Source organism: Anneissia japonica, unplaced genomic scaffold (genome assembly GCF_011630105.1).
Source record: "Anneissia japonica isolate Jap-2015-1 unplaced genomic scaffold, ASM1163010v1 scaffold287748_len1686314_cov196, whole genome shotgun sequence".
NCBI lineage: Eukaryota > Metazoa > Echinodermata > Crinoidea > Comatulida > Comatulidae > Anneissia > Anneissia japonica.
In genome coordinates, this window is record NW_022727190.1 from 1,587,793 (window position 1) to 1,607,062 (window position 19,270).

At 32.0% G+C, this 19,270-nt stretch overlaps 1 protein-coding gene across 4 annotated transcripts in view; it reads right to left on the reverse strand.

Moving 5' to 3' along the window:
• The window catches only part of LOC117113521 (SH3 and cysteine-rich domain-containing protein-like), a 46,337-nt gene that overhangs the window by 10,135 nt on the left and 16,932 nt on the right, over positions 1 to 19,270 (reverse strand). For 2 of the 4 annotated variants that reach the window (XM_033256875.1, XM_033256876.1), the window contains exons 8-14: positions 18,939 to 19,022; positions 13,548 to 13,626; positions 12,953 to 13,187; positions 9,659 to 9,726; positions 7,696 to 7,733; positions 6,929 to 7,039; positions 2,665 to 2,769 (exon numbers count right to left, since the gene is read on the reverse strand). In XM_033256875.1, the coding sequence (XP_033112766.1) occupies positions 2,665 to 2,769; positions 6,929 to 7,039; positions 7,696 to 7,733; positions 9,659 to 9,726; positions 12,953 to 13,187; positions 13,548 to 13,626; positions 18,939 to 19,022 (720 nt within the window). The remainder of the gene's footprint in view (positions 1 to 2,664; positions 2,770 to 6,928; positions 7,040 to 7,695; positions 7,734 to 9,658; positions 9,727 to 12,952; positions 13,188 to 13,547; positions 13,627 to 18,938; positions 19,023 to 19,270) is intronic. The other 2 variants (XM_033256878.1, XM_033256877.1) reach the window with 2 other exon arrangements.

Here is a 19,270-nt window from a genome sequence, read left to right on the forward strand (position 1 = left end):
CCCACCCTTCAGCACCAAAATTTCAAGGCTTCTAGATACGCCACTGGTGAAACTAAACTGGGGAAACTGAAAGTAAGTACTTTTGACAGAAAAGATGTTCAGGTATCAAGTAGGGGCAGCAGGTCCTTCAAACCATGACTGTAGCATAGGCAATATAATACGATATACTTTTTGTTATAATCAACATTTATATTTCTTATAGTGGATTGGCATGCTCTATTGGAAACATTCAAGGGTTTTTCTACTTCTTTTGCTATTTTAACACACATATTATATTGATTGTTTCCAATTTCAGAATGAACAGAATAATATACAAAAGAAAACTTCAGAAACACTTCACAAAATTTGGGTTTTGTTAGTATACTGGCAAGGTGGATCACATAAACGGAAAGGTTATGTGATGGATAACGGTTGCCTCAAAATACCAGGATGTGATTCTAAACAATATAAAATTAAAATCAGGAAAAGGTATCTAAGTAAGATAAAATATTGGACGAAATTGCCCAACAAGTTATGAGGAATAATTAATATTGAACGACCAGTCAGGTAGGAGTTTAATAATATGCCCGGTTTATTAGTTTGGACGCACTTGATTAGACATTCTACAATGCAGTAGGTTACAACATAATTCACATCAAACATACACGGAAGGAAGAGAACGTGTTTAAACCACATTAATCTACAATTTCAACATTTTAAATATGGGTGGCACAGGGAGATATTGGTCCTGTTCACACAAGAGCCCTAGTATCCGGATCGGGAGTTAACCGTTAGCGCCTGTGTGAGAACGCCCGATTGGTTAGCGCTAACCATTACCAGTATCCGGATACGCTAATGGTTAGCAAGCGCTATCGGCAGCAAGTTCAGTACGTATCTATCATTAACCAATCACAAGTACTCATTTCCAATTTCCAGTTTACTATTGGACAGTTATCCCACTGTCATCTTCCTGATATCCGGATCAGAATTTTCTTGTATGAACGCACAGTGAGCGCGTATGTATGCAATCCAGATCCTGGCTGCTGTGTGTGAACATAGCCATTATTTTTGTATTAAGATTGGTACAATTTCAGCAAACATTAAATCTCTCTGATGATGAAGTACAGTTGTTACTACTAAGCTTTTTGCTGTCCATAAAACTATTTCATAATTTGATGAATTAATAAATTTCAACCCTCTCCCCCTAGTATATGCCAAAGAGAAATGAACAAATATTTCTTGAAGTCAAAACAAATAATTGAAAAGAAGATGTCTTATTTATTTATTTATTTACTTATTTATTTATTCACTTCCAAACCAACACCGAAAAATTGCCACTTATTACAGGATGAACATAAAAAAGTTTTGAAACTTTTACTTCTTAAAATGCATAATTAAAGAATAAAAACTGAATAAATTTAACAAAAATTGTCTGAAACAAAAACAAATACTTTTGGTATTTTTTTTTTCACTAAATTATATATTTAAAGAAAAATGTATATATTTTCTAGTATTATCTGATGAATTATAATTTTGACAGCTTGCTGCAAACTGGTCCTTCATCATCATAGAAGTTTCTATGGTAAGACACTTGATCATAGATAGAACCTTTAGTTTGATGCTCCGAGAGCCAAGTATTTTCGCCGATGACTCAGTCGGGCAGCTTGATGAAAGAGGCCCCTTACGATTTATTTGGGAAAGGGTCGGAGCCTTCATGTTGCAAAGAGAAGAGTAAACAGAGCCAAAATTATGTATAGGGTCGGCACAACATTTTCTCATAGTAAAGCTACTTGTAAGGGCCTGTTCAGATTGGACTGTTTCTAGTCAAACTAACCATGTACCTGGTCAGTTGACAAAAAAAAAAAAATTGATGTGAACAGCCTGCTAAACATTCACCTTGGTCAAATTACCAGTGCACTCGGTGACTTTAACTGAGCGAAAGTTTCTCAGGAAGATTAACCAGACTGTTTCTCCCAAAAACTTTATATGATAAAAACATGTGACATGCCTAAATATGGTCATGATGACATCACAACAGTTTTTTATCAAATGAAATTTGGTAGTCTGGAGAGGGCATTATATGAAGAGCTTCACCCAATTCAATATTCCTAGGCAGGTGCTACTACTGCATTGTTTTTCACAAAATTTATCTACAGTTGGATGGATGATGTATGAGCAAGATCTTATTAAGGCTTGGTAAAATCTACTGTGTATTTAAATCCAAGTGTGAACGGCTGTACAATTTGACCAAGGTGAAGTTAACCTTTGTCTTGGTGAAAATTAATCCATTGCGAAGGTATAATGACCAATCAGTACAAATTTACGGTCAACATTTGCATTACAGAAGAAAAAGTACATTACCTGATATCAAAGTTAATAATTACAAAGCATAAGCAGAACAAAGCACAAGATCTACATAATATTGTCATAGTGCAGTCAAACTTTATTACAGCCTATTACAGATTACGTTACAGACTATGTAGTTAAAACTACATATCATGAGTTGAATAAAGTTAAAGCTAATAAACATTAAAATTGCTTACCGCACTTTTCATTTTTGACGATAAATTATATTTTCATTGCCAACTGCATACAAGATGCATAAATGATATTGTTTCTGTATTGTTCACATTAAAATGGCTGGTAATCAATTTAAAGATATTCATAGTGAAATTGAATGTTTACCTTGGAAGACACATTTGTGGAACTACTCGGTGACTTGCTTAGTGTTCTATTGGAGCCATCATAGCGGCCAGTTGATAAACTTGAGCTTCCTGCATCTCGTTCACTCTAGAGAAAGGCAAAATAATTATTTAAAACAATGTAAAAGACTAATAATAATATCGTAAGATTTAACAAGTGCATAAAATAATAAATAATCCTAATTCTAAATGAAGTTAATATCGATGACTGACTAATAGATCATTTTTAGCTCTAATGCCTCTATTATGCTGCCATCAGAGCTTTTCGAGATTACGAGAATTTCTTTTACAAATAATATCCTGCTTTGTATTTGTCTACAACATTGTTTTGCAGACACAGTTCAACAAATACAACAGAAATTGCCCCCTGACCTCTTGCTGCTGTGCAATCATCATGAGAATTTGGTAAATGTAGAAATATACTAGATGGCCTCGTGGCTTGGGTGGTAAAGCAACCAAACGGTAATTGAAAGGGATTTAGATTCAAATTGCGATGAGGCAAATACATTTTTTTCTAACAACTATCATCTCTTAAGGCAAGACCATTTGCTAAATAAGAAAACAAAATTTTATTTTAATTTTTTTTCCCGCATCCACTGACGATCTGTTAAAAAATAAGTTCGCGAAACAGGGTATAAAAAAGTCTCTTAAAAGTCTCCTAACAAATAAATATAACATATACTTATACATATGCTACTCATGCTTCCCAGAAATGGATTAGTTACCTCCCCATGGCCCCGCATACGAAATGAGCAATTAACTCTTATGTATATTATTTTTTTTCTAAATGCCAGATCATTTGCATGTATAAGACGAGGATTTGTTTATACCTTGTTCAGCGAACCTGCCGTATAATGACGATTTCAATAAAAATTAAATTTTATTTTTGGCCAATTAGCGCACCCACCACCACAAAAAAAGTTTTCCTTTATTTTTATAATGCCAGTCACTGCCTTGAAATCTCCAAAAATAAGATATGTATATTCTTTCTTAATTATATAAGATTTAGCACTTAACCATCCCATTACTACATTGTTTAAATTCCAACAGTAAAATTTTATTTTCATTTTCTCCTCCATCTGGATGTTTTTGGCTAAACTACAGTATTTGCTAAATAAGAAAACAAAATTTTATTTTTATTTTTTTTCCACCTTCCTCTGACGATCTTTAAAAAAACAAGTCCGCGAAACAAGGTATAAAAAAGGTCTCGCCTAAGCTTTTATTACTAAGTATTGATTTGTACTATCTTTATGGATTCTTCTAAAATTATCAATAAGTCAAAGGGTCATTGACACTGTCAATCAAATCAGATTCAACTTTAAATTGCACTATGGGATGTCAACTAAGATGTCTCGTTTACGAGCTGTTCTGCATACTCAACTCTAAGATGCTCTAAGTGATGATAAAATTCTTTTGTTTGTACTAAGACAGGTGTATGCTGGGATGATCTGATGTAAAGCTAAATATAGGTTAACATCAAAATTCTATCCATAAAAAAATGAAGGTAACATTTCTCTGAATACACCTTTAACATGATCTACAAAAATTAAGTTACATACATGCATCCAAAACAAGAATAATGATTTTTTTTATTATAATTTTCACCCAATTTTTAATCGTTTCCGATTTTTAAAGTATATATTCAATAATAACAATACTAATAATAATAATAATAAGAATAAATTATGAATAAGAAGTTATCATAACATTTGATATAATAAGTTACACTACAATATAATTTATGATGTCAGAAGAACGAACAGCTTATGTTAACCATTTTTAAAATTTAGTTATATTGTACAAATGTTAATATATACACTGTCTGTAATAAGATAATGAGCAATTTGATCACTTAAAGAATAACAATATCAAATTTCAAATGAGACATGGAACGAAACAAATGAGGTTGTCACTGATTTACAGATATTAAATATGCAAATCCTTAGCTCCAGGTCAAACCACACTATCACATTTTATGTGACAAATTTATGTGATGTGCCCATATATGGGTATGATGATGTCATATTGTACATCCATATATGGCAACTTTTTTTGTCGCATATAAGTTGATAGTGTGGACAAAACATAATTGATAATCATGCAATTGAAGCTTCTACGCAAATAATATGGACGAGTATCTTTAATTTCTTTACTTTACAAGAACAATATGTGAGGTCTCACCACGAAATGAGACGCATCGTTGGTGAAATCATTTTGAGATAATCACCAAAATAGGCCAAAGTCAAAATTTTTACACAATTTTGATTTTAATGTTTTTTGATAACTTGATATTTATATTTAATGATTGTATACTTTTTAAGTGAATTTTCTTACTAAAACAGTGTTCTCTGTGCATATTCTGTAATTCTAGTCCTATTACTTGTACAGGTTAGTTTATCTTGGAGGCCGATTTTCTCAAAATGTGGTTCTATTACACATAATATTTAAATGCCCACATCTCTGGATCTACATATCCTAGTGAAGCCATTCAAAGACCAAATTAAAGCCTATAATGTGATCTACCCAAATATAATATAAATATAATATATATATAATTTTTGATATTCTTACCATGAGACTCATTTTGTGGTGAGGCCTCACATATTTTCTCATTCTAAATCTGATTTGAAAGCTACTGTAATAACTTAATCAAAATAGATAAGCAAATATATAGATATTATATATATAGATATTAAAGTATTTTTAGCTCAAATAGACAGCGCAAAACAATTCCATACAGGTTTATTAACTTTACTAACAATTACATGATTAATACGATGAAAAAACAATAAAAGATATCATGAACTTTTATTACATTATATATATATATATATATATATATATATATATATATATATATATATATATATATATATACATATATATACAATTGACCTAGTTGGCGTCCCATAGAAAGGGTATTAAGAATGACGTTTCTAATACCATACAGCCTCACACAGGTTATCTTCACAATGATTAACGATAGCGGTCAAATACCATGTCAAATACCAAATAATGTATTCATTAGTGCTAGGAGTATGATAGGTCAATGGTGTCAAACCCAAATACTCAATCTCGCAGTCTTTTGTAATTGTAATCGAGTAAGAGAATAAGACCTGTAGTAATAGAGTAAGTAACATAAGACCTGTTGTATAATCGGTAAGCGATGGATTTCTGTTGTATAATATTCATTATAAAATTAATTAGATTTGAATGTTGCCGTATTGGCATTCAGATTCTGAATTGATGCTATGGGCCTAGGCCAGGGGCCTAGCCAAGGCCCACTGGTCAAGGGCCTATAGTTAGGGCAGGGCCTAGTTAGGTCAGGGGCCTAGTTAGGTCAGGGGCCTAGCTAAGTTAGGCCAGGGGCCAGGCCTATAAGGTAGGCCTAGGTACACAAAAAGAATACTAGGTTAGGTAAGCCAGGGCTTGGGAGATTTGGCGCAGTTGGACTAAAACAAAGAACCGTTTCTATTGTTTTTTTCGATTTTTATTAGATAAATGCTCTACAGTGGCAGATCCTGTTTGCTGGAGGGGAGAGGGGTAGGGTGGGGTGTGGAAAGACTATGCAGCAGTCAAATAACGAGAGTGCCATGAATCATTTAGCTAAGAGTTGGGGGTATATTCACGTTAGCCTGGAGACACATGCATCTGCCCCTTCTCTGTAGTGGTAGGAGACTCTACTACTAGTGACAAATGATCTTACTGAAGGTGTAACGCCTCACAACCCACCAGCCCCGGTAACTAATACCTCTTAATTTCTTCTCCGCTACACCCCTATCACAATTTATACGAATATTCCATCTAGCTATATTGTTAAGTGTTTTGTTGCTTCTTTTTTCCTTCACCTTTTAATTTGTTGACATTAATCCAATTATATTGCCTGATACATTGCATTTAATATACTTAATGATATTTAAATAATTATTTTTTATTGTATACAGTATGCACATTCTTCAAATTATGTATAATTTTTGTGAAACCGATAGAGTTTGTTTCTCTTTTTTGGGGGGATTTTTCACCTATTTTTCTATAATTGTTTTTGTAAATACAAATATTATTTGAAAAAAAATAAATATAATATCATACAGGTAACAGTTTTTTGTATTTTTTAATGTCATTTAAACTTTATATTATTCTTTAAATTTCATTTATTTATTTTTTTAAATTAATTTTAAAAATTATATTTATAAATGAAATGAAATATATGTATCAATGTGAAAGTATCCAGAAAAAACATTGTATACCTTTAGGTCACGGAACGAGCCTGAAACGACCTGACCAATAGGAGAGCTTCTGATATAGGACTCGGAATCAGACTCCTCAAGCTGTTCAATGTCTGACTGTTGTCTACGGGGCTATACAGGTAACAAAACAGACACAAGCATAAAGCAGACGAAAGAGCAAGAAAATAAGGCACTAAAAAAATGGCAGCAAATACTAATATTTGCATGTATGTTAGTGACACTGACTTGATGTTAAGAACAGCTTGTTAGAAAGATGCGGTAAATACTGTAGAAATGTATATTGAAACTTAAGAAAAATAAGGAATATTTAAAGCAAACTGTAATTGTTATTGCACAAAAACACAAGTAAAATATATTAAATTATCCATAATTCTTATGTATATAAAATATGTGCGTACTTACATGTAAATACCTTACGTACGTACATACATGTACATACATTAAATAATCAGACACATCTAACTTTTAGCTAAAGACTATACTTATAACCATATATAAATTGAAATTTCAATAGTTTTAAATGGTAAACATGATTATGTAACTGGTTGCTGTGACAACACACTATTGACATATTCTGTTTGTCAATTATGTTATTGCACTAATTTGCATGCATATAGAAAACATGTTTTACCCTTTTATATAAGCACAAATACCATTATCATCCTAAATGCTAATGGAAAAATACATGCTTAATAGGAACATTGTATATTGGCCATGTAACACAATAAGCAAATTATTGTAAACCTGAACATCAATCTAGTACTTACTCTGTAACCATAGAAACTGCCTCCTCTTGCAGCAGCTTCTGAAAATATAAAAATGAAGCTTGATTATGGTTTCTTTCAACTTTACTGCTGATTCTCCTTTTTTGTTCTAAACAGCAAATCTATATTCATAATTTTAGCAACAACAATTTCTTTTATAAAGTCTTCGAAATTGGCATACTAATTTTATTGTGTGCAAAAGTTACAAAATATGGATTTATGGATAACTATAACCAAAATATGCCTGTTAATGTTGCATATTCTCAAGAGAATATATAGAAGTAGTATTAGGAAATTCAAATTTAGTGCATATGGCAAAATTATTATATTCATTTTTAATTATTACGTTCTACTAAGATTTCACTTTATAACATGCACATATGTCACTACACTTGTGCCCTAATGCATTTTATTATAAAAATTATTAATTGATTGAATAAATTTATTCTTTTGGTAAGTAAAATGCACAATATAAATTAAGACTTCCAAGATCAGAAAATCAATTTCATTTATAACATGTACATATGTTACTACACTTGTGCCCTAATGCATTTTATTATAAAAATTATTAATTGATTAAATAAATTTATTCTTTTGGTAAACAAGACACACAAATTAAATTAAGGTGAGGGGGAAAAAGCAGTCAAGAATACTGTCGCCTGGAACGTGCACTCCATTTCTGCCAGCAATAAACATCACAGATTTACATTTACAATGAATAGAGGCATATTGGCCTAATTCTACAGTATATTTGACATATATAAAGCATTTGTTTTCTACACAAGCATATTTCCTATAACATAAATATCCACCCACACATACAAATTATGATAATGACCACATTTGTTTCTGTACATTCAGCAATTTATTTCTATAGCATGGTAAGAGTGGTCAATATTACTATTAATGTTGTACTATTCTTGCATTGTTATATGTTCTGATAGGTACTTTGAACTGGGACCCGTTCCATTTTTTACCTATCAGTCTCTAACTAGAGTTAAATAAAAATGATGAAAAAAAGAGTGGAATGAAAAAAAGAGTCGATACTCACAATTAATCATACACATATGATATTATTTCATTTAATCAATAATATTTGCCTTGTAAGCTCTCAGATTATAGGATCACACATACACACATTATGCATTGACAATCAACATCTCATTAATTACTCCTATTGTTTAATTAGTTTTAATTACCACAAGTGCCATCATAAAATTAGTAAAATCTATTAAAGCATTGAGTAGCTACTATAAAATGATAAATAAGTATTCCGGTATCTACGCTAAGAATAAAGAAATTATATTCTTTACATATCCGTGAATACAATTTTTTTCTGATTGAGCTTTCTAATTGGAGATTAATAACTTAATACAACACACAAGGTATATTTTAATTTTTTTTCCTACTCATTACAAAGAGTATACCTTTAAAGCCAGGCTCCGATGGAAAATTTTGTTTGATATGTTATACAACTGGCTTCTCTAAGACACAAAAATCATATCAGGAGAGGTCAATGAGACACAGATTTTTGAATATTTAAAAACTGGGGGGGGGGGGGGAAGGTGAAAAAAGGGTGGTTATGCCCCATTTTCCCCCAGTTTTATTGGGCTTTAGAAGAGTTACGGTACAGAACAGGAACTGGGCACTTTTCTGAATCTATATTTACAGTGAAATTTACACTTTTGCCAGATAAAACAGTGCAAGGAGTTAAATGGCTTCTGGCTCTGCCACTAATTATGCAATAAAACTTGTCTTTTTTCTGCCAGTTGTCTATACACTTAATGCCTCTTATACAATCCATGTATATATATATATCAATCATTAATAAATTATATTTAAGAAAATTAATCTACTATTATTTCTACTGTATACGTTTCTTGTCACAGTACCACTTTGAAAACCAGTACTTTAGTACTGAAAGTGCCTACAGTATAAAGAAAGATTAAATAAATCAATAACTTACGAGGTTCCGCATCTAAAGACATGCTTTTCCCGTAACTTTTCAACAATTTACGTCTGGACGAGGCTGGACTAAAAACATCAGGAGAAACAAAGACAAAATCAGATCGATTGTTTCTATATATTCTCCACTTATTAAATGAGTAAGGCCTAATATATATGAGATCATTCATGAAATGATACAAAGTAGAGACAAGTTAAGAATAAAAACATTAACTTGAGAAAAGTCAATGTTGAAATTATGTTGTTAATGTTAGAATGGGTGATTGTGTTGGGATCATGCAGAGGTCAAATGGGATGGATTGAAGGTTAGATGAGGTCAGAACAGATATGATAAAAATATATAACATATAAGTTAAGAAAAGAGAGAAAATAATTGAAGTAAAGTTTATTTTACAAAAAAAGGGTTTTCCAAGTATCCAGGAGTAGCAAGTTTAGGCAGACGGAAGAGAAAAAGAAAAAAAAGTATTAAGAATTGAGAATTTAGGATACTTCTGATCTTTAAAATGTTTTCTATATACCAATAATGTGCAGAAAACCAAATACATCATTAGAAAACAGAAAACAAAATATGAGAAACATAATAATAATAATAATTTATGATTTTACGAACAGCTAAACTTAAAACCAGAAGGTTGTGCCATTTTTGTTGATATGCATATTTACATTATTTTACCTTATTTAACATGAGTAATATTACTACTATAATCAAAATGACCTTCCTCTGTACTTAGTAGCATTACATCAATTTTAAGTGTAACTTTAATTAGAATTTAACTTACATTAGTGGAAGCATGTGTGCACAAAGAATATTGATGCAATATGGAAACTAGGTTCAGTTTAAATTTTAGGTTCTAGATTTAATGAAAAAAATGAAAGACAACTGGAATTAAGAATGCATGTAAATAACGAGACCAAGTTGTATTCTTGATATGTCAGATGGGTAAATTGCACTTGTTGGAACAGCCTTGAGCAGACTATAAGGAAATCATTGTATTGAAACTGTGTTTTTTAATGAGAAAATATCAGGCTTTTGTGTTAAATATAATGACACACAAATAAAATTTCAGTTGAGAATAGCACAAGGATTTAAATTATTTTAAATTGTTTGATTAAGTGTATATTAAATATTAATTTCACACATTCATCCATGTTGAAATAAAACATCCTGTATTCTCTATAGTGGATTGAATGTGATTATGATAGATGTATTTAACAATGATGTCATTTCAATTCAATTCAATTTATTCAGTAAACCTCCGGAACTGAGAGGTAAAATAGAACAATTACTTTATTTTCATTAATGAACTGTTATTATGATTCGTGTAGATGCAGCACTCGCGTCTCAGTATTACCATGCCTCTATGTAAGTATATACCTGAGCATACCATAAATAATAAAATAAGAGTTTCTTTTGAAGACTTGCCAATCTTGATTTAGGTGCCAAGGTGTGTAATAGATACATTTAATTTCAAATATAATTTGCGGCAATTGATCAAGAGTATATAACTACCCAAATTGCTTATATATTTTGTGTTGTCAGGACATTATAATTAAATAATCATTTTCTCATGGAATTAATAACACTAAATTTGCAACAAATCAGATAGGCCTATGAACTACACATGGTACGACTTTGAAACTTCAATAATTCGTTATTCTTATTCTTTAAAAACAACTCAGGGAGCAGACAGCTGGACTTAAACTGAACTAAATCACTGTAACAAAAGGTAAAGTTCCTTACTCCCAAAGTAACATAATATGTCTATAATATTTTGTTGATTTTGAGGCAGCTTTAAAAACTCACCTTTTTAAAGTGTACTTTTCTTAAATTTCTTCTAGCATTTTTATTTTTATTGTTAAGCACATTAAAATGGTAAAAATAATATAGATGTAGATTTCTATAAAAATAATAATGCTTTTCTAATAATTGATTGATACCTGTTAGTTGGTATAATCATTACAAACAAACAACATGATGTTTTAATGTATACATATATCATAGGCCAACTTGATGCCTTTGGCTTCATTCCATTTTGAATTAATCATGTCTCCTTTACCTGTTATGCATTGCTTAATTTGGATTGTATTATTAAATACATAAATGTAAATTGTATTCCTGATGATGACATAATTAATGTTGAAATATTGAATCACGACACAATGGCGTGTATTTCAATACTTGGAGTATGTATTATACTTTCGTAAATTGTATTTTGTTACATAAATATTTTAATAGTGAAGGTTCTAACTTTTTAATTTGTTAAAGGCTATTGCTGATTGAATTGATTAATGTTATAAATGGCTATGTATAATTAATCAGTACATTTTTACACTCGCACTATCAGTTATTCTATGGTGCAGTAAGTCGTGAAGCCTTGATCTATGATTCAATTAAAAAGGAAGATGGTGGCAGATGAGAAACACTGATGTGAAGTATGAGGTTATTAAGAGCCACCTGGAAATCCGAACCTCATGACCTTTTGAGACTTAATTTTTCGTTGGTTATTGATATCACAACCTTTGTGATGTCTCGATCTTTCTCTTACTTGAAGTGGCCATCCATCTGTAGTTAGATGATTGAGTAGTTTCTTTGCAACAATAGGCATGCCAGGTAGAGTTAAGGTTGAAATAAGCTCAAAGTAGAACTCAACTTTTTGTTTAACAACATTGATAATAATTCTGTATTTAAAAATTAGCCTAAATTGTGAATAGGACTTGGCAATAGAATTGCCAGTGGTTGTGAATTAAATATATGCCTGTAAAAAAGTAATTTACTTCAGTAATTTGAGAAACAAGATAAGGTATAATTATTTATACTGGTATATATTTTTAATATACACGAATGTATTTTTGTAATGATATGTAGCTTCTGGGCAATCTGGCCAGTCAGCCATGATTTTTTTCCTTTTTTTTAACTGGTGAAGTAAATGATATGTGAGTATCAACACTCTGTAATTGTAATTGATTATTAATATAAATAAACATGCCTATATTACAGCCAATCACCGAAAAAAAAATCTGAGGATGTGGTCGGGTGCTGGCATGGATTTTCTTCTTTTTTTTTTTCTTTTTCAGTTACATCTGCTCATTTGTTCTGTGCATAGACTCTCGTATTTTGCGCAGTATAAATGAATAACCTTTAACCTTTGAATTTATTACCATAGTATCACCAACCATATTTTCAAAATAAATTTAGGCTTACATTAAATTAAGAACATTTAGGTCTGTTTTAATCTATATAATAAGTGTATAATTTTATATGAATAATCTTATATAATAATATGAATATACAAACCTATGAGGTGCTGATTTTGGGGTTGCTCCTCCGGAGCGTCCTGGGCTTAGTGAATCCCGACTACTACTGTCCGCATTGGAGTAATCAAGAAGCTCACCGGGTGAGCTTGTGGTGTGGCGATGATTTGGACTGGTTGGGCTAGATGACGATTTTCGTCGGCTACTGCTGGATCCATCGTGGTTGCGTACTGACATTCTTGATGCAGATTTGATGGCCTCGTACACAGGGTCAATTTCTAGAAAATTGAAAGTGTAAAATTTACCCAAATATTAAATATGACCTTACAAAAAATCCTCATAAATAACACAATTCACACCATGTTCCAAACAAATTGGAAAAATATTGATAGAATTTTGAGGTATAGTGTCATAGAATTTTTAGGAAAAATATATTTTCTTTGGAAAGGTTTCCAGGTGTATGTATTTTCTTACATTAATTACGTTATTCCTTCTATAAATTAAAATATCATTATGTCCTCATCCTATTCTTAGCTGTAATGCAGGTCAAGTCATTAGCAAAAAAGGATGTGGAAATGCTTGTTGCATTTGCATGGCCGAATCATTAATCATTCTCAAAAAACTCGTTATTTTCTTACCGATACGCGGAGTCTCATCTCGTGGTCCTTCCACCTCTGACGAACTCTTCTGCCTCCGCAAGAGCTTGCGTTTCTCAGACTAGTTAAAAAAAAATACATTAATATAAGTTGCAATATTTTACATTACTGGCAATAAAATTGATGCAAAGGTGGATGAACGATAGTGGCATCGCAAATCACTCAATAGTCCACACTACTTTCACAGATGCTATATGAAAATGTAAAATAATTATAAGTTATTTATAAAAATGTATATAATAGTTGCAGTGCTAATAAGTGTGCAATGTATATAGGCAAAGGCTTGTTATACAGGTTTCCCTCCAATTAAAGACCACCTCCAATCAAAGACCACTTTGCTGTGGTCCCAAATTAACAAATGTCTTTTCATTTTAATTTTTTCATTTACTTTATTGGCACAATCAGTCCAGGGGCTGCGCATCAGCAACAGTGCACCATAACACCACATGTGGTGCCCGCAGCTCCTGGAACATTGTAAATCAACCTTTATTACTCTAATTGACATGTCGACAAGAATGCGAAGCCCCGCCCACAAAGTCACGAAAACCTTAGACAATGGCGGCTAGACTTACCGAGTTGGCGAACATTTTCTTTGCTATCAACCTTCTTTAAAAAAGAGAATTCAGGGTAGGCCGTATGCAAATGAATCATATATTCATAGTGTTAATCTATTTCATGGAACAGGCAGGGAAATTGTTGTAAAAGCCTCTGTATTTCGATCCCAAAGGAAGAGGGAAAAGTCGCATTCAGTCAACCTCAGTGACTTGGCAAAGGCCAAGTCACTGATGCGCACTGCTTGTGTAAATCTGGGTATCTATAACCAAGCATAGACATCTAGGCCTAGGCTCACGTATGTTTCGCGTTGACAACCAGCTGTCTATGGAAATTAAAATGTCCAAGAAAAAGTTTTTGATCACATGACTAAATAACGCTCGCTGATTAGTCGGTTTATCTGTCAATCAAATCTCGTTGAGATGTTAATTAGAGACCAAAGCTGCTGAAGGCCATTGGATCTTTAATTGGAGGAATCCTGTAGGTTGTTTAGCAACGTTTATCATAAAAGAGATCTTTTGAAGAGGATGAGAATAATAAAAGATTATTTTCCTCATTTAGTAAAATGGCAAAAAACATCTATTCAGAGGAGAAAAAAAAATTATAATAATAAATAACAAATAGAAATTAGGATCTTAGTGGATGCTATATTGTAAAAGAGTTTAAAAAGCAGATTATTAAATGCTTTATATCTATTTAATTGTTAGTAACAAACAAAAATTTCTAATTAGAAACATTTTATGGCAGTGGTAAGCATGATAATTATAAATAAAAAAAATCATATTCTAAAATTTCCATACTAGTTAAGAATTATGGAATAGTTGTGATTTCATGAGAGTAAAAAATATACATGGTAAGGAAACCTAGGCTGACCCTTGACTTTGGGGGTATGCTTACATTTTTTTGACAATTACTTGCCATCTTGGGAAATCTCATGCTGTTTTGGATAAATACATGCTATATTGTATAATTGCTAGCATTTTTTGATACATCATTTGCAATATTATGGACAATCACAAACCATTTCAGGCAGTAGACCTTTTCCAGAATGTCAACAACTGACCAGAATATGGGACCAGCAAATATGCACACTTCCCACACACAAGCTTTAGACCATACAACGTGTCTGTTGGTTTTTGGGACAACAATTCAAAGGGCAGAGCTTAGCAGGTCGGTCCTTGCTTGCTGTTTTGGGAATGATATGATACCATTTTGAGAAACAACTTGGCCATTATTGCAATCTTGGGAAATCCCTCATATTTTAAATAGAAAATCACTTGCCATTTTAAAAAATATTATTGGCAACCACATGCTAAAGGCAATCGCATGCATTGGGCAATCCAGATGCCCTTTTTGACAATCTTTTTCAGGTGCCATTATGTGTAATCACTTGTTGTTCTTAGATATTCACTTGCCATTTTGGGCAAGTAGTTACATTTCAGGGGCAGATCCAGAGATGTCTGAAAAGGGGGTGAAAGTAGGGGCCAATCGAGATAACACCAGCTTTGGGGGTCCAGGGACAAGCCCCCATGGAATGTTTGATTTCTAGACGCCCAAAAATAACCTCTGAGGTGTTTTGGGCGATCAATTTTTCTTTTTCTTTCTTTTTTTTTTTTTTTTTTTTACTTCCTTAAAAGGGTAGGGGTGGGGGGGGGCGCACCCCTCCCCCCCCAAATCCCCTCTAAATCCACCCCTGCATTTGTTGGCAATCACTTATAACTTGAAAATCACTTGCCAACTCAAGACTAGCTTATACTGAGCTCTTTGTAGACTCGTGCCTTCACATCATGATCAAACATAACCAGGTAGTACAGAATTTTGACTGTTAAATTCACCCATTTAGTATAGAGAAAGAAAATACGCCTTCTGCCTCTTCCCTTAGTTTTTTCATATCTGTTCCTCCATTTTTTAAATCCTCTGAATCTATCAATTGTCTACTTTCAACATCCACCACTGAGATAAACCAAAATAACCATCACAGAAATAGCATCACACAGTGTGAAGCAATATTGACTGATGACAAGAGACACGATGACACCAACGAAGCCCGAAAGAACAGTGATAAACTAATCGTCTGTGTTAGGCATTTACCTGCCCCAGATCTAGTGCTGTACTCAAAGTATAAGCCTGCCGGCCGGACATCAATCTATTACGCAAGATGCATATCTGCCACATTAAACAATTAACCAACTTTTATTGTGTTAAGGTATGCAAATGCCCCGAAGAAACATCAGTGAAAATTCTATATTTACATTGTCTGTCAATAAAACAAGATGTTTATTTAATGTTCTGTATTTTTTTTTCTTGTGTATAAAACCAAATATGAACAATAAATTAATGAGAACTGAAATTAAGATAAATATAATGGAGAGTTCTAACTATTACCATAACTATAACCCAACCATGTCAAATTAGGTGGATTTTCAGTCTATTTCGTATTCTGTCGCATCGACCAACTTTCCATCATTTTTAAAAGTTGATAGCTAGGATTGTTTATGCATTTCAGAATAAATTTGTGTTGAACCTAACTTTAACTAGTTTGAAATGCTAATAAGAAAATACCAATTATAGAAATTTACGTACTGTAAGTGTTAAAATAATAGTTTAATTACCAGTTTATTAATAATATAAGAAATGTATTGAATTATGTGTATTTTTACTAAGCGCATCTCTGCTATTTGAGGGTTTGCTTGGACTATATTTAAAACGAAGATCCAAGCACGAAAAGTGACCAATGTGGGAAGGTAGAAAAAAAGCTAATTATCATCATTTTATTATTATTATTGTTATTTTGAGTACAATAATTTTGTTTTTGATAATCTAAAATTTCATAGTATAGTGTCATTCTTTTCAAATATCTCATATTTTGACATACTTTAACAATGTCCTTTTGCATGTTTTAATAGAATTTAAATTTCCCACATTTTAAGCTGGATAAATAAATTACTAGCTTATGTAAACAAAAAGCATGTAGAGAAGTTCTACCGGTGTGCAGGGTTTCAAAATGGAACGTTCGCAAATTCTAGACAGAAGACTGTAAATCGTACAGTTAATGTGCCTGCTTCATTTCTCAAGGGACAAAATACAGGCGCTAATGTAATTGTCTGTACTGTGTAGGTTAACATTCACAATGCTAATATCATTTACAGAGTACGTTGTCTTGAAGTACATGTTATTGCCGACTCCATTTATGTTAGATTGTGTTTAATCAACATGGCTGTTTAATCAAGTGTACATTATTTTGATATGAACTAGATAGACAAAGCTGGTAGTAGCACAAAAGAAATGAATGTTTATGCTGAATTTACGCAAGAAATGTTATGCAGTTGAAGGACACCTACTGTATAAGAGCTGATTATAAATATATTATAAACAGAAGCAAAAAATAAATAAATAAAAGAAATGTCAGAAAGTGAATGCAAAATGGAATGGAATGGTAATTGTACCTATGTTATGTTTTATACTTTTTATTCCCATGGGAATAAATAATTACCCAAAAAAAAAGAATTGAAATAAATTCTAATATATGTTTAATCACAAAATATTTATAAAAAATAGAAAAATAATATTTAATGGGGCAGAGCATCCTGTAGCTAAAGCATTTCAAATCTTACATGCAGCTCCAAAGAGCTTAAACTGCAAGTTAACTAATGATAAATAAGGATAAATTCCAGCCTAAAAATACTAATTTATGATGTCTGAAACAAATTCAGTCATTCAATTCTGTGGCGGCTTTAGTATCTACATGCGTCCTTTTGGTTCAATTATCAACAATTTTAGTTGAAGATTCTTTTATTGTCACTTATACAAAGGTTACAAGTAAAATTTGTTTTCCTAAATAATTAGCCTAGAGAAAACAGAATTGAATTTTCACTTTTCCACATAAATGAAAGACATGCAGAGTGTTCTCTAAGTTCATTTATCTTGTATTTAGCAAGTGATTGAACCATTACCATTCTGAAGGTAAAAAATCTCAGCAACATTAATCATGTTTATGATTAATCTTTGTATTACGTACAATGTGCACAATCTTTTGTGTTGATCACTTATTTAATTAAGATATTACTTCATCCTTCGCTCCACAGCTGCCCTTTACACCTACCCACTGCAATAGGCTTTGCATCATGCGGCAGAGATACAAAACAAGACAAACAACCAGAAAACAAAGAAATAAAACCTTGGCCCACCTCGGTACGAGGCATTTTATGCAAGGCAATTAATGATACCATAATAAAAACTGAAAATAAAAATGTACAATTATATTTTTGCGTTTTGAGAGATCAAAAAAAAAAAAAAAAAAGATTTGTTATATATTATAATAGGTCAGTTTCAGTCATCAAAAGTAAAGCAATGAGAAGTTTTTAAATGGTTTCATTTTATATGTATATATATATAAAATAGACAATAATGGCACAACACATGATGATGACAGACGACTAAATGACATGCTGATGACCAAAGAAAGATTCAAAACTGCCTATGCAGTATTGCAAGTGCTGTAATGAGAAAAGAATATGATTAAACATTCTGGAATTTTTGGCCGGATAAAACTAAAATACATGTCTTTCCACAGCACGCTTTTACTACCCATTTAAAATTTGCCAATTTTGGAAATTGCATTCTGAAGTTTATAACCCACATACTTGAAGAATCAGACATATATAATATGACAATTAATATATGTCCAAAATTACAAAAACATGAGGCTAATAACAATTTGAAATATATGGCCTAAATGTTCCAGAAGTTTAGTCTTTACATGCAAAGAGAGTTATGATGATAGCTTGATGGTAGCCAGACAGATATATAGGTCACCAGTACCCAAGATTTCTTTTCGACGTCAGTCTCCACTTCCGACAGACTAGAATGCTTTCGAAACAGCTTAAATTTCTGCCGACGCTCTTGCTAGATTTGTAGGAAATCAAGAAACAGTTAATGGAAAAAATAAAAACCACAAAAGGAAGGAGGGTTAAATAATAATGGGAATTAAAATCGACTTGACATGATGTGTGGAAATTATATTTATAATGAGATAGACTCTACAACTATACACTTATGTTTTTAATACACATTCAACGAGAATGAAATTATCATCAACAGAGTCGACAAATGTTTGGATGAGTATCAAGCATTTCTACGATGAGTACAGTTAT